At 39.4% G+C, this 15,829-nt stretch overlaps 1 protein-coding gene across 1 annotated transcript; it reads right to left on the bottom strand.

The window, feature by feature from the left end:
- Positions 1 to 1,495: 1,495 nt before the first annotated feature.
- On the bottom strand, positions 1,496 to 15,032 carry arrdc1a (arrestin domain containing 1a). Its single transcript, XM_076731172.1, has 8 exons — positions 14,752 to 15,032; positions 11,338 to 11,448; positions 10,865 to 10,915; positions 7,922 to 8,076; positions 6,733 to 6,915; positions 5,057 to 5,233; positions 3,973 to 4,507; positions 1,496 to 2,728 (listed from the first exon to the last, which is right to left on the bottom strand). The coding sequence occupies exons 1-8, from the start codon at positions 14,867 to 14,869 to the stop codon at positions 2,691 to 2,693; spliced, it is 1,368 nt and encodes a 455-aa protein (XP_076587287.1). The 5' UTR covers positions 14,870 to 15,032; the 3' UTR covers positions 1,496 to 2,690.
- Between the last annotated feature and the right edge of the window lie 797 nt (positions 15,033 to 15,829).

The raw sequence follows: 15,829 nt of genomic DNA, 5'->3' as shown, positions 1-15,829 counted from the left end.
TGGGTGGCATTATTCCACCTCTGTGCAGCACCTACAGTCATGGACGAAAGTATTGGCACCCCTCTGAAAGTGTTGGTTTTCTAGCAAAATTCACACACTTTTGGAAGTTTTTTGTTAAAATAACCAAACCAGCATCATTTCAATAACTTAACACAACTAAAACAACAATTGGTTTCCCCAAATTCAACACAAAATACCACCAAAATGCTGCGGGAAATGAGAACAGCATGGTCAAAAGTATTTACACCCCTTCACAACAAGTGTCTTTTGTACTGATAAAAGCACATCTCTCATTGTTAGAATCTTGTGTTAAAGTTATGGGTAGTCAGACTTCAGCTCTGGTGACATTCCTGACAAATATCAGTCCATTTCTAAAGGACAATAGGCTCCAGTTGACTAACATTACGGTTCAATTGATTTCTATGGAAGGCATGATGTTTTCTCCAAGGATTTCCAAATATTTCAATAAATCATTCTTCTCCCTCACCTTTTACTGATTTACAGCGCCAGATGAAGCAAAATTCACTTTAAGCATGGTGCACCTTTCAGAGCATTCTTCCGTCTTCATCATCCACAAATAACCACTGGTCAGGACGCCCAGAAAGTTCTAGTTTTGTTCCGTTGCTCTATAGAATTAACTGCCAAACCTGTTGTCACTCATTTATATGGTTTTATTCCATTCTGTTCATGCCTATGGAACAGCAGTATGTTTGTACGAGGAAAAATGAAGCATACACTGAAAAGTGCGTCCTGTCTAAACTGAAGCACAGCAATAATTAGTATAATTAGTAGGGCTATTTTGCTTCCTCTGGCACTGAAAATCAGCTGCATGTAAAGGGGAAGGTAGATTCATTCAAATATTTGGAAATCCTTGGAGAAAACATCATACCGTCCAAAAAACCAAAAGAAATGTATAGTGAGTAAACTGGAGCCTATTGTCCTTCAGAAATGGTTCTAACAATGAGAAATGTGCTTTTATCAGTACAAAAGACACTTGTTGTGAAGGGCTGCCAATATTTTTGACCATGCAGTTCTCATTTCCTGCAGCATTTTGGTGGTATTTTGTGTTGAATTTGGGGAAACCAATTGTTGTTTTAGTTGTGTTGTTATTGAAATGATCCTGGTTTGGTTATTTTATCAAAAAACCTCCAAAAGTGTGCAAATTTTGCTAGAAAACCAACACTTTCAGAGGGGTGCCAATACTTTCATCCATGACTGTACAACAATTCACTGTGATGGATGGATGGATGGATGGATGGATGGATGGATAGATATGGATATGGCCCAATTCTAAAACAATCTTGGCAGTAACAGTAACAACCACTCACATTAACACAAATACATTAGGGTTAGGAATTAATGAGGTTACATCCCTTTTAAACAGTATCAGAAAGCAGAACTGGATGTTTATGAAACAACAAAAACATTCCACGACCACAGACCAAAGAACATGAAACTGTCTGACAGAAGTGGTTTTAACAAATTTATTGGGCTCCAAACAGCAGTTGGAAAACACTCAAAACAATAAATAAACACAACATTGTCTTTCTGCATGTTTGAAGGTTTTAACTCGATTAAGAAATCTGAAAACATATTCACAAACTGCTATGATTAAAACAGGCGATGTGAACTACATCAACAAGCGCCAAAAAAGACCTCATGAGATAGTGTTGCATTTTGCATCTGTACATCTATGAACAGACTTCAGACACAGAAAAGATGTGTGGCATGAACCACCGGAACCAAAACACATTCAGCAGGGGGAGAACATACTGCAGGACACCATTTCTCTAAGGAAATCTACAGGTATTACAACACAGGTCAAGGACATGAGGGTAACATGGCAAACAAGGCTGAACTCTTAAGAGGCTAAAATGTCCCTATAGCTATATGAAGACAACTTGGAACAGCAATATCTGGATTATATCATCATCATAAAACCAATAACTCCTGATCAAAGGCAAATTAAAAAAGATCTTTAGCAAACAAACCATCTTATCCAGTGTTAAATATTCCAAAACAAATGAATGAAAAATATGCCAGAAGAATGAAGATGATTTCACCTGTTTTCAATGAACATTCCACGGGTTCATGTCTTATTTGGCTTTTGAAAAAAATAAGAGAGATAATAAACTACATACTAACAGAGATGGTTTGTTCTGCCAGGTTTTCATACACCAAACTTTCACATTTGACATCACGGACGTCATCTAAATAACCCATAACTAAAAACATGCCTCTTGTTACTGTACAAAGAATAGCAAATCAAAATTCTGCATATTCGCCCTCTCTTTTATTCAAAGTGCTAAAAGTACACCAAAGGCTGTGCTGATTGGCTGTGGCTGCTTTGAAGGAGAGAATAACCCATTAGAGTAGTGAAGGCACTTTACTGGACAACAGAGTTTATACAATTCACTTTCATTTCAATTCAAAATGTGATTCTCTTACATTTAGAAAAGCTTGAAACTTGAACAAAATGTCAGATAAGGCCTAAAAAAAACCCTCATCACACCCACTCACATTCAGTTTCTTCCATGTCTTGCAAACATTTTGTTCAAGTTAGTTTCAACCCTTTAAAATAGCAGGAAATGAATCGACATGGTACATGAACTGCAGCTTCAGTTCAGCATTTTGTTTGATATCAGAGTGAACTGATCGTCTTCTGGCAGGTCGCTGCTTCTTCATCCACTTCATGTGTTGCAGCTCTCATCATAGGAAGGAGGAGCCTCTGTAACAGACATCATCAGACCAACTGGTTACTACACACACACACACACACACACACACACACACATTTTTGTCGCACCTCACAAACAAGAAATAATGATGAAACTGGTTATTGTTCTTTATACAATAATGGCAGTGTTTAAAAAAATGGCATGCGTGTAAAACCTACTGACCCTACTTATAATCATATTTAGTTTTCATTATAGATGCCCAATCCTTTCTGGCTGATAATATTATACTGTATGTGTGCCTTTACTATAAACACTACCTCTGTGCTTTACTATCTTGTCTTTGACTTTGTTCCAGCCCAGTGTCTTTTTAGAAGAATATTAACTGGAGACAGAAATGTCAAATTAGTTTTTTCTCCAACAAATTTGCTGGTAACTTGTCTGCAGGTATTCCTTTCAGGCTGCACACGCCCCCAACAACAACTTTCTCAATTCTACATCATAAACCCACTTTTGTTTTTCACTACTGCTTTACATACATTACATACATTTTCCATCTCATCTGGTGCAATTTCTAAGTTGTATATTTCTCTCGACTGTGCAATAACACTATTTATTATCCATATTATGCATATACATAGACCTAGTATTTCGATATAATACATGTCATTAGTTAGTTTTCTCATAAGAATATTAGCAACAGTACTTTTTTATGGCAGTAGGATTTTTATGGCATTTACTTTTCTTTTATAATCTGTACAAATGTACATATACATAGCTGTTCTCTATTCTGTATCTTGTACACTTTTTTATTTTGACCTCTTAATGCCACTGTGCTTGCTCTTTGTAATACTTGCTCGCTGTAACGACTAAATTTCCCCGGCAACCAGTATGTAGTCTGAGAGGCATAGCCAGAGTGCATGAGTCCTCAAAGCACTCTTACACTTATTGCTTTCAGCAACAGTAGGCGACTGACAAGAACATATCAACATTTCTGCCAATTCTTCACCACTTCATTTGAAATGTCAACCTTTGACGGTGTTCAATGCTCACTTCATAGTAAGTAAAATCCAATACCATCTGCCATAAATTCAATGTTGACTAAGCTTCTAATGTTCAGTTTCTGTTGACGCTATCAGAGATACATATTTATTACTGAAGCCACAGGTAGGGGGTGGTGCTGGACTGGACTGCAGATGATGAATAAGTGTTAAAATCAGTCCTAAGTTCTTCTTCTCTACATTCCAGTTTACATGCATGGACAGAGCCAGGATGAAGTGAGCGTGTGCCAACTGACCTTGGGGATATGCGGAGGTGCCATAGTCTGGAGGCAGGATGAGTAGTGATGACATTGAGGTAGCACGCTCTTGGGGGTAAGGTGCTGTGGCTCCTGTGGACCCGCTGCCCATGGGCTGACTAGGTGCTGTGCCAGGCCCAATGTGCTGCTGGCTCTGGGAGAAAAAGAGGCCAGGGGCATAGCTGAAAGCATTGGGTGACACTAGCTGAGACTGGCGTTTGTTGGGGTAGTCATCGTGACTTGGAGTCCCACCCTCTGCTCCCTGCTGGCACTCAGCTGGAGGAGCACTGGGGGAAGTATGGGAGGACATCCTGGCACGAGGCATGGGACGGGGACCAGGTTTTGGGGCAGGCTGAGGGGGCACGGTGGAGGAGGAAGCATCAGGGGTAGAGGTAGAGGTAGAGGCTGGGGTATCTTCAGCTGGAGCAGAGGGCGCAGGAGCTGCGCTTTTGGAAGGTTGCAGTTTTTTGTCTAGTGAGACATTCCCGATGTGGATGGGTAACGTTAACTGGACCTCTGGAGACTTTAGACTGACCTGATTAATCAGAGGAAAAGAGAATGTTAGTTATATTTCCTGGAAGAATACAAAATTTACACCCAATCTAATGTTATGTTTCATTCACTTAAATCCAAACTCATAATGAAGAAAAAAACAACTGAGATGAACCGATCTGGACGGAGCTCTATGAAAATTCTACAAAAACTCACCCTGCTCCAGCTACATTGAGCTTTTCAGAAATTCATGTTTTCATAATGATCCCTCTCTGTGTTTTTTGTATGTGATCACCCAAAACACAATGCAAACATTTCACTGAGGAGTTGCAAATGTTTCTTTCATTGTCATGTCATCGAGCAAATATTGTATTGATCTGATAATTATGCCAATACAACGTCAAACTTTTTCAGACATATAATCTGTGACACTGCTAGCGTCAGTTAAAGTGTTGGCGTCTGCCACTTATTCAGACATGAGACCAACATGTAAAATTTCCATCACATTTACAAAAGGAGGTGCATTAATGAAAGGTGCTTTAATTATGAGACAGTGCTGCTGACAGTAGAACAGAGGATCGGCATATCTTACTTTGACATAATATTCAATCTTTATGAGTTCACAGCCGGCGAGGGAGGACTGAGGAAGAGGAGGAACAATGATCTGCTCCTTCCACTCCACCTCCTTGCCGGCTTTCACCACGCCGCCCTCCACCTCCGCAATTGTCCTCACATCATGGGTGGGCCTCTTCATCTCGTAGGTCACTCTCTGAAAACAAACATAAACATGGAGATTCAGAATCTTGAGTCACTAGAGAATACAATTTCTTAAGAGTTTGAAGCCTCATTCATTAAAGTCTTTCTGCATTTGTACTTAATCCTTTGATCGAAATCTATGAATCAATGTTTCAGCCACTTAAGGGCACTGCATAAAATGAAACATTGGCATATGATCACCTTTAAGGGTTGATATGGTATTAGCAGACAGCTATTTACACATCCAGCTGACACAGAACAACATCAACATTCAGTTGGAGCTGTGTTTCTGACCACCTTAATAATAATAATTTAGTCTCCACCACCTCTCTGGGCAGTAGTGTGCAGTAGGTTTATCAGAACTGCCTCACTGGACCCAAAACAGTAAAGTCAGGAGCCTAAAAACCAGAACAGTGACCAGACAGCTGCTACAAAACTCCACAGAGCTGATAGGAACTGCAGAGGTGGTGATCATTTTCTGTGGATTTCTTTCACATTACATTAGTCTGTTGATCTATTGGTGCTATAAAAATATTGACCAGTATAGCTTTAATCTTGATATGTCCCTTTCACTTGCATTTGTTTGTTCTAGCACAGGACAATACAAAAAGTGTGCTCTAAGCACCTGTAATGTTTTAATTCCAAGCAAACAATATCGATCAAAATCAATATACAGTTATCTTGGTAGGTCTGGAATGATGCAGAGTCATCCTCTCAAAACAGAGGATGAGCCTTCTCACAGCAGACATTCTGACATGCAACAGAAAAGCACTACAAAGGACAGAGTGTAAGTCTACTTCAAGTAACAGTAAATCTTTCATATAATAACGTGTGGCATAAGTATTGACTGGTAGCATTATGCATCATTTGAAAGGAGCTTCCTTAAACTAGCATTACCGATAATTTGATAGTAAACAATATGGCTGGCAATATTTCCACATTTTTCTTATTGTCAACACATCCTATCAAAAGACCCACAACAACAGTATTGTGTGTTTATCCAAATCCTGTGATAACTTCCTCCTCTGTGGCACAGAGTTCCACTGTTGCCCAAACAACTATTGAAAAGATCAAGGAGCCACACTGTTGCACTGGCTCAAAATGAAACAATATCTTTGTGACCTGTTTTTAAGATTTAAGTCTCAGGCAAAAGCAGGCGACAGACTGAAGCATTGATGATTTTGGTCTTTCAATGGGATATGCTGCTGACGAGAATTTTATATCACAAGACATGTATAGAATAATTCTTGCCTTGTCCTTTAACATGAATCTGTTGCGTTTAAGCATATGCTTTTACCAAGCAAACTCTGCAGCTCTACGCAGGGTTTCTGTTAACATGCAATGTTAACAGATTGGATATGGGACTAGCAGAGAACACATATTCATTGCAGCAACAAAAAATGATGCATCACAAAGGTAAACAATACAAAAAATAAGCACAAGATTTGGAGGTAGACACCATTTTTTGGTCTGGAAGCTTGGATATATCCTGGAGCTGTAAAAAGGGTTTACCTGCATCAGGCTGGCTGCCATGTTGCCTGTGCTCTTCCCAGACTGGTTGTGGATTTTGGCCATCACCTGGATGATCTGGCCTGGTGTGTAACCCTTCATGTCTGTCTGCGTCTTCACGACCACTGTGCCTGTTTTCATCAGCATGTAGGTGAACTGCTGGGTCACTGCAGATGAACAGTTGCCCTGCATTGAGAAGGGCAGCGTTATAAAATAACATAACATGACATAACATCATGAACTTATCAAGACTGACATCGATACAGATGTACAGATGTTAGCATCTTGGCTTGGACTGATTTGACAAGCCCGAAGATTAAAAATTATGTTAGAAAACTTGAAAGAACAAAGCCACTCTTCATATTTATGACAACAAATGTTCTCTAGTTAAAAAATGGTTGTTTCACATCAATTTCAGCAGATGGAATCTCCCAGTAAAACTTTCATGGATATAATGTTAATATATTTAGTTGATCAACATAATTTGCAATCAGGACATCCAGTAATTAGACTCATGAAAAATAAAGTGTGCTAAGTCAGTAGCCTACAGCTGTTGTGTCAGTGTGGCAAGTACGTATTAGTCAGCATTTCATATATTCTGCTGCTCATCTCATTATAAGGATTTACATGAGTTATGATCAAACATTACACTGCCACTCAACACAGAGTGCAAGGAATGATGTGACAAGGCACATCTGTGTATTTTGCTTTATGCTCATTTACTTAAAAGTAATAAATATACATTTTGTATTTATCATTTCTTTAAATTAGCTTGAGCTAACTGTTACTAGGTGTAAAAGTTGAAAATGGCATCAGTCTGGTGAAGGATTCATGATAACTTGTTCTGGACTCGAAACAGTCTGTCCTCAACTTGACTTGGGGCTTGTGCTGGTCCTGACTCAGTCTTGACCTGGAACTTGCAAAACAATGACTTTCCACATCTGGAGGTTGCCAGGTTTGGTGTCATTGTGCTCACTCTGCTCACTGAACGTATCTCCAACAACCCGCAGTATAGATGGAGATGCTGCACAGAAGTGCTGCACACACAGATAAACTGTTTTAAAACCACCCCTTGAACCACTAACAGTTGATTTAATATTTCTGTAGGGATGAAAAGAACAAGACACAGTGCTGGTGGTTTCACCGGTCTAACCAAGGACTGACCATATTCACACATCTTATCACGGCTCACCCATATGTCTGGCAGTTCATTGAGGTTTAGAGGCCTTAGCAGGTAGAAAGCTTTCTCTGTGTTGTAGTCCTTGGCAAATCGCGGTGTGTCAATAAAAGCTCTCACTCTGTAAATGATTCTACCATAGTTGCCTTCAAAGGATGTCGGAGCAGTGCCTATGGGAAAGAGGTCAAACACAAATTAATCGTAAAACACAACAGCCAATACATATAACAGGTTTGCTGTACAGTTGCCATTGTCCTTTTCTTCTTTTTAACTTGAGTCGCTGTTATTATTGTGCCATATAGCAATTTGATTGTGTTATATCACAGCTGAGAATTACTGCTCATAATATATATGATGACAATGGTTTACCATAACAAAACAGACCCTTGTTCCAGATTGTTCTTATTCCATATCTTTGAAAAACCTGACAAACGACCAGTTATTTTCCTGACTTTTCAGGCAAACATTAAAACAAGATTCCAGAGGGTGTCTGGAGACACCTGTGGGTACTCTCGTGGTGAAAGCACAAACACAAATGATGTGATTTAGGTTCAGCTGAACAGTAAAAAGACCGGTTGGGTTGCTTTTGAGTTTCTGTGATGTCACAGGTGGAGAGGGCTTTACCTGGAAAAATCCAGCAGACCTCCAGCAGATAAGTGGCCTCACAAAAGCCAAACACAAGGGTTGGCTGTGTTCTTTCATGTGTGGGAGCCCATGGTAATTAACCACAACAATGTGTAGACAGGAAGTGAGGGACAAGCTGTACTGTTCTCCAGGACTCATGACTGTGCTACAAAATGCCTACCAAAATAAAACAAGTGATAAAAATCTTCCATTGTTTGTGTATAGAAACTAAAGGCAGCCCGGGTTATTCAAATGTCTTTAACGTCTTTAAGTTACTCATCTCATTACAAAAGGATTACAAACTGTTTTCTCATGAACCAACTTAACTTTCTCCTTATCTTGAGATAATACATGTCAGTTTTAGGACGACTTTCAAACCAATAGCTAGAAATACAGAGGTACTGCTTCATAATCAAGTATCTTGATAATAAACTCATGGTTTGGTCACGGTTAACATTTCCTTATCGTTATATAAGAGTGATCCAAAAATCTGACGTCATCAGGGAGTGCTCTCACAGATTGCATTGTAATGAGTACGTGGAGCAAACGGACAGCTGCTGATGTCATGTGACATGGTGGTGGAGATGGAACGATCTTGAGGAGAATCAGTTGCATGAGAGACCTGCCCTGGTCTTCCTTTATTCAAATATCCTACTTCAGAACATTTTTAATAAGGTAAGGTAAGGCTTGTTCAGGTATTCCTGGGACTCTGTCCCAATTCATAGAAATCAAATAATTTTCTTATGTGGTCATACTTGAATCAGTTTTTGGTGATTTTGGTATTTTTGTCTACCACACACAGGAAAGGACTGAATAGGCACAATAACAAAACACCAGCTTTTAAAATTCTATTTGGATGTGAGCCAAGTATCCAGTCAGTGGGTTCATTAATTAGTTGTGTTCAGTTGGGTTCAGATTTGGAAAAAAAAACAAACAAAAAAACCGTATCTTTTCAGAAGGACCTATCAACCCCAAATTTTTGTGACGTAAATTAATGCCATTATCACAGTCAACGGAAGTCATGGTTGAATTCAAACAGCTCGGCAGGTGCAGTTGGGGGTCTGTATATATATTTGAGATACATATTTATTCTCATGCAGAATTACTTAAGCAAACAGATACTCAAGTGCTTGGGATCTTCATGAGGTGTTAGTGAGTCAGAGGCCAAGCCTGATTAAACATACTCTCTGTAGCCACACCACTGCCTCTATTTCATCTCTCAGCTCTGTATAGAACATGACCTGATAGTCTGTCTGCAGGGTCTGCAATTTTGCTTCTCATAAACACATTTTTTGTACAAGGCGCCTAATTAATGTGGATAATTTTAAGCCTTGGATATAATCCACTTTGAAAAAGTTGTAGAAATGAAGTAAACTGTTAGGCTAACACATACACATATATATGTGAGAGTTCACAAAGGACATGAAGGCAGCTTCGACATCTTGTGACAGTGAAAAAGCTTCACTTTGCCATTAACAATCACACTAAGTGTACATAGTTAACCCCAGGTGACTTCTCTTCAGAGATGTCAACATGGTCCCAGATCTAAAGGAATGAACTTGGTAAGTACAATAATGCTGTTACTGATAGGAATGATTGCTAAACTAAGAAAATAAAAGCCAAGTTGAAATAAACCTCAGTTACACTTAATAAATAAATAAATAAATAAATAGTCAGTACCTTTAAAAAACTGATGGAAGTATTTACTCTGAAACTTTTATAAAACTGAACATAGAATATGGAGTATACCAATGGTTAGAGACAGATTATACTTCAAGCTCCATTGTTTGATTTTTTGTTACTAAATGCTCCACTTTCCTCACCAGCTAGTCACTACCTGCCTGCTGTTTGTTGCAGGGCAGGTAGTGCAGTCAGAGTCTTTTCACTACATTCAACTGCCTGCTGCTGCTAATGACAGCAGAGAGAGTGAACCACATCAATGAGGTATAAGAGGCTAAAAATCTTCACATTACACATGGTCATTGGAGCCATTGTTCATCCAAGAATAATGATTAGAACAGCTTTGAAGAGTAGCAATTTCAATGTTAATCTAAAATGGTAATAGTAAGTTGGGCTGGCTCATACTGGAAATCAGTGCAATGTTTCAAATAGCACCCATAAGCCCCAGTGAATGATGGGATAAGAGTCTCATCCTCACTGCTGCTGAACCGTAAGAGAATTAGGGTAAATATCAACATGCCAGGACATGTCTGTCAGGCTGTGAAATGCCAGAATAACACACACACACACACACACACACACACACACACACACACATAAACATAGGAAAGAATGTGCAGTGACAGTGTTCATCCCATCACTCCACGCTCCTACCTGGTATGAGGAACTTGAAGGTAAAGTTGTGCTCTCCCTGTTTCAGGGTTCCTGTCCGGGACACAGAGAACACAGATAACATCTGTCAGTGGAAACAGTAGCGATCGCTCTGCTCTTTCCCACCAGGCAGACATGCCTCAGGGGTGCGTGGAAAAAGGGAACCGTCAGTACTGCAGTCGTTACACTTCAATTACTTTTAACCATGACTTTTATTTTCAACAATGTAGAGATAAAAAGAATATATTGTTTAATTGTTACAAAATCAGTTTAGCATTCTTGAGTGTGTATTGTGACATTTTCTGTGATAACAGAAAAACTCATAATAAAGTATTAAAGACAACTGATGTGTGAGTGGACAGCTCTATATGACCTGTCCTCATATGGTAAAGTGTACCTATCTGATACTAATTGTAGGATAGAATCAAACTTTTTCAGTCAGTTTTGTAGCTAATTTCAACTGATCAGCTGTGTACCTTTGTCTGCAACAGAGATGGTGCTGTTGAAGTACTGTTCCTCCTTCATCCATGCTGTGTCGTTCACTTTATTGGTGATGCCACAGAAACCATTGCAGTTCACTTTGATGGCTGCAGAGTAAGAATACACACACATTACACTGCAGGTTTTAGCCACAGTGACAATTCTTATAACCAGATCATATCATTAGGCAGAGTCATTAATATCATTTCCTCTCTGGGCAGAACCAAAAAAGCACAAGTGTGTTACAGCAACGCCCAAAGAAAAAGAGAAGTAAAAGGACACCCAGCAGTTCTGTGACTAACGAAAGTACTGTCTCAACATTCAGTGTTAGCCAGGTGAGCTTGTTCTCAACTAGGCAGACAAGGTTGAGGCACAAAGAGTTTAATTTGTTTTTTTGTAACATTATATATCACGTGACCCACTGCTGGAAAAATTCCATCTGTTGATTGAATATGAACTGCTGAAGGTGAATCATCAACAATGCACACAATGTGCAACTGTCTTGAGGAAAAAATGACACAGACATAAAGTCAGATATACAATACTGTGTGCGTAAGAGAAAAAAACAGTCCCACAGAACAGTGAGAAACTTCAGTGAGCTTCCAAGGCATTTTTTTATATTTGTCTACTTTTTCTGTGAAAATCTGTAACAAGAACGTTGGTCCACTGCAATGCATATAGTGTCATCACTGCCATATAGGCAAATCTTTTGTGTCACGTACATGCAAGTGTCCAACGCTCCATTAGAATTGTCATCATGTACAGTCGTGTTCCTGAATCTGTTTTTATCCAGTCACTTTCTTGACCTCCTCAGCAGAGAAATTCACTCTGAAACTGCATCTAATAATTTACTTGATAATTCACTTCACTTTGTCTTCCCTCTTTCACACAGATTCAAACAGCATTAGTCTCCATCTGATTCTCTAATCTTAGCTCTAAAGCCATTTCCCTTGGAGGTCTGGATCTATGCATTATTTGGATAATTCATAGCCCCAATAACTGGGATTATGATTACATGATTAGGATTACAATGTGGATTATGAGTTTATCAGTGTTCAGTGGGTTTACATAAAGGGAGCATCTGATAAATTTTCTATGGTTATGAGCAAATGAACATAAGAGGTTAACTACAGACTGTTGGGAGGGTTCAGGACACTAGACGGCCCACTGAAGAGTCATTTCCTGTATCTGTGTCACTGTTCCACCATTTTGAGGTCAGGGCTCTGTGCAGGTTCAGTGGAAGTCACGAGCCCAGAGGAGGAAAAACTGAGTCAGACCCAGCAAAATGGGTCTGTCTAAAAACCATATAGTGTAACAGCAACAGTTCTTTTGTAACTTTATCATATCCACTGTGTACAAGGTGAACTGTGATAACGCAGTGTGAATAGTAATGTTTCCAGTAATGTGTATCTTATCTCAGTGCCCAACCCACTTCATAATCCATGAGTGATTCTAACTGTTGCATGGTGAGAGTGTATTTCCTGGGAGGCAGCGCTGTGAAGCTGACGGTCTGACCGGTTCTACCTGAAGAGGAATGTAAACAGACTGGAGGCCCCGCGAGCATTCAAACAGAAACCCACAAACACATAAAAGCTTCTCCCTGCAAGTCCACAAACGCTGACAAACACGTTCTGTATCACTTGGCACTTTGTCAGTAAACAGTGAAGCCTTTATGATCTTGAATTACAAAAGAAGAACACTTACATTGGATGCTGCTCTTAAGTGGATGTGCCATTCACTCACTTTTCCAGTTTGACCTCCTTAATTTGCTTACAGGCTACTCGATACAGGTAGTAAAGTGTGCCATGTCTTCCCATGAGTATCATTCAGTTTAGAGCTGCAACTAACAGATTTTTTTTATTAATCGTTCCATAACTTCTCAAATTAAGGGACTGTTTGGCATAAAATGACATCACACGCTCTCAAAGCTCAATGCGCTGCATTTAATTTGCTTGTTTTGTCCAAATCCTAAAGATAATCAATTTGCAATGATATAAAACAGAAAAAAAAACAGTACACCCTCACATTTAAAATGTATGGAACCAAAGGAAGGCTGTGAGAATTTGTGTCTTCTCAACAACTGAACACATGATTGTGAAATGTAACCATAACTGAAACTGGAATTTAAATATCAACTGAATATTTTACAGCATTTTGTAGCATCTTCATTTTTCGCTATTCCCAGTAGGTTGTTTCAGGATATGCAGTTGGAATTTCTGGCCTCTTACTCACAAACAGCTTCACACCATAGAGAACCAGCATCCTTTGACGGCACACTAACCGACTGCATGAGCATCAAGGAATAACTGACAAACTCATATAGCACATGTCCATGTCACAGAAAAGAACAGACTGTGTCGCTCACGGCAGGGCTGACGCTGCCGTTGAGGAAGTTGAGGTCGTCTCTGGATTTTTTCTGCCAATTTGGGGGTTTTCAGAACTGTTCTGGAGTTTATGTTCTATATCATTGGATACTTCAAAGGCTGATTCCAGTATCTGACAGGCTCACTGTTGGACTTTGAATTCTTTTAGGATAATAAATACATAAATAAATGAATAAATACAAGTTTGATGGTGTGCAGTCACTTTTCAGAAAAACTTGAATGTCCTTGAACAGGTTCGAGAAATTTCTCCTAAATCTGGCATTACATAAACCATTTTAAAACACACAGAATTATCTGAAAAAATGTCCTGTCGAAACATCGCTTTACTGTCTTTTAGAAGAAACAAGACAATAAGACAAACAAACAAACAAACAAACATAACAATCATAGTAACTCATGTAGCTCACGGCAGAATCAGTCTCAGCTTTTAAAGCATTTCTCAAAACGTAATATCTTTTTTCAAAGTTTTTTTTCTCTAAGCTGGCATTGTTTTATTTTGAACATCCGTTTTATCAGTGTTATTGATTTTATCTTACATTGTTGTTCTTTTTTTGTATTATTTTGATTGATTTTTTTTGTCTCATTACATTTCATGAGATGTGATGCTGGTTGGACCTTCATGATGGTAAATATAATTCAATAAATGTAATATTTAAGGAAAAACAGGCCTGTCTGTAAGATTATGGTTCAACACAAGAAACAGCAACACTCATATTCGCAACTAGGTCCTATTCAAATCTCTCAGGAATATTACAAAAGGCTGGAGTGGTGCCCAAGAGGAAATGACTTCCAATGGCGTTAAAAGGCAGTTTTAAACCCAAACCGCAGACACAGAGAGTTATATGAACATGGGAGTCATTTTCAAATAGGACAGGCTAGTTCTGAAGTGAAATCCTAGTGCGTGAGACCGAAATTACTCCATTTAATCTTGACTAAATCTCTCACTTCCTTGTTCAGCGATGGCGACGTTTTCCCACCAGGTACGCAAAGGTTGGCGAATTAAGTCCAGAATGAAGGGCCTCTTACCTTTACACTGCAGCGGCTGGCCCAGCTTCACCGTCACGCTTCCAGAGATGGAGTCGCCCGGACTGTACACCACTTTGTTTTTGTCAAAAGCGATTTCAAACTCTTGAAGTCTCCCCATGTCTTCCCTGATCCACAGCCTGACTGCTGCTCACCTGTGCGCACCACCAACAGCACGCGCTCTCCATTCCCGCCCCTGCGCATGACGTCACGGCCCTCCCCGACATCAAACAAGAAAACACAATAAAATCATGATCAGGTGTGAGAGCTTGAATGAGTCATTACGTCTCAACAGCAGGTGAATGTGTCGCCACGACGTTGGGTTCAGTCATATCTCCTCAGGATGAATTGGAATAACTTTGGTGATTCTTGCTATGGCGCCACTATCAGGTGAAAAATTAATTCATTAATTGATGTATTTATTTATTACCAAATACCTGCTAAACGATCCAAACCAACTAAATTCAAATCAGTCTCAACTGTACTTTATGTGTAATGCTAATCAGCAAGTGTCAGCATGTTAACACACGACACTGAGATAGTGAACATGGTAAATGTTTAAAATATTACTTAGCATTGTCACTGTGATCATGTTAGCAGACTGATGTTAAGCTCAAAACACAGATGCTTAGAGTATTTATCCTTTAAAGGTGAGTATCTGAGTTGAGTAAAGATACCGGTCCAATCCAATCTGGTATTTGTGATTCAATTTTTATATATCTTTGCCACATAATACAGCTGCACATTGCACACTCAGGCTGCCATGAGCCCCAGTTCAAATTAGTAAGGCAAGTAAATATGTTTGACAACAAATAGAGAAAATACAACCTGCATCCCAGTCTTTGATGGTTTTCTGTGCTGAAGTTTATGGAGACGGCTGTTAGTGTGGCTCTGCCATGGCAGGAATATTCAAGTGGGACTTAGAGATCACAACATGAACAAAATGGCAGGGGAGAAGTGAGCCTTTTAAGCACCCGTGCCCAGGGGACCGTTGTCTCATAATTTGTCCATACATAAGGATCAGGTCATGAATTACCTGAGGTTAATGAAGGCTGTGAGCTCTGTTGCACTACAAACCCTA

This window comes from Chaetodon auriga, chromosome 5 (genome assembly GCF_051107435.1).
Source record: "Chaetodon auriga isolate fChaAug3 chromosome 5, fChaAug3.hap1, whole genome shotgun sequence".
NCBI classification, from domain to species: Eukaryota; Metazoa; Chordata; class Actinopteri; order Chaetodontiformes; family Chaetodontidae; genus Chaetodon; species Chaetodon auriga.
This window is presented reverse-complemented; position numbering and strand designations above follow the sequence as displayed.

Coding starts and splice junctions, on each gene's coding strand:
- arrdc1a (XM_076731172.1), bottom strand. CDS start 14,869: ATGGGGAGACTTCAAGAGTTTGAAATCGCTTTTGACAAAAACAAAGTG. Junction 5,234..6,732: donor TGGCAGCCAGCCTGATGCAG/GTAAACCCTTTT, acceptor GTTTGTTTTCAG/AGAGTGACCTACGAGATGAA. Junction 4,508..5,056: donor AGATTGAATATTATGTCAAA/GTAAGATATGCC, acceptor CTGATTAATCAG/GTCAGTCTAAAGTCTCCAGA.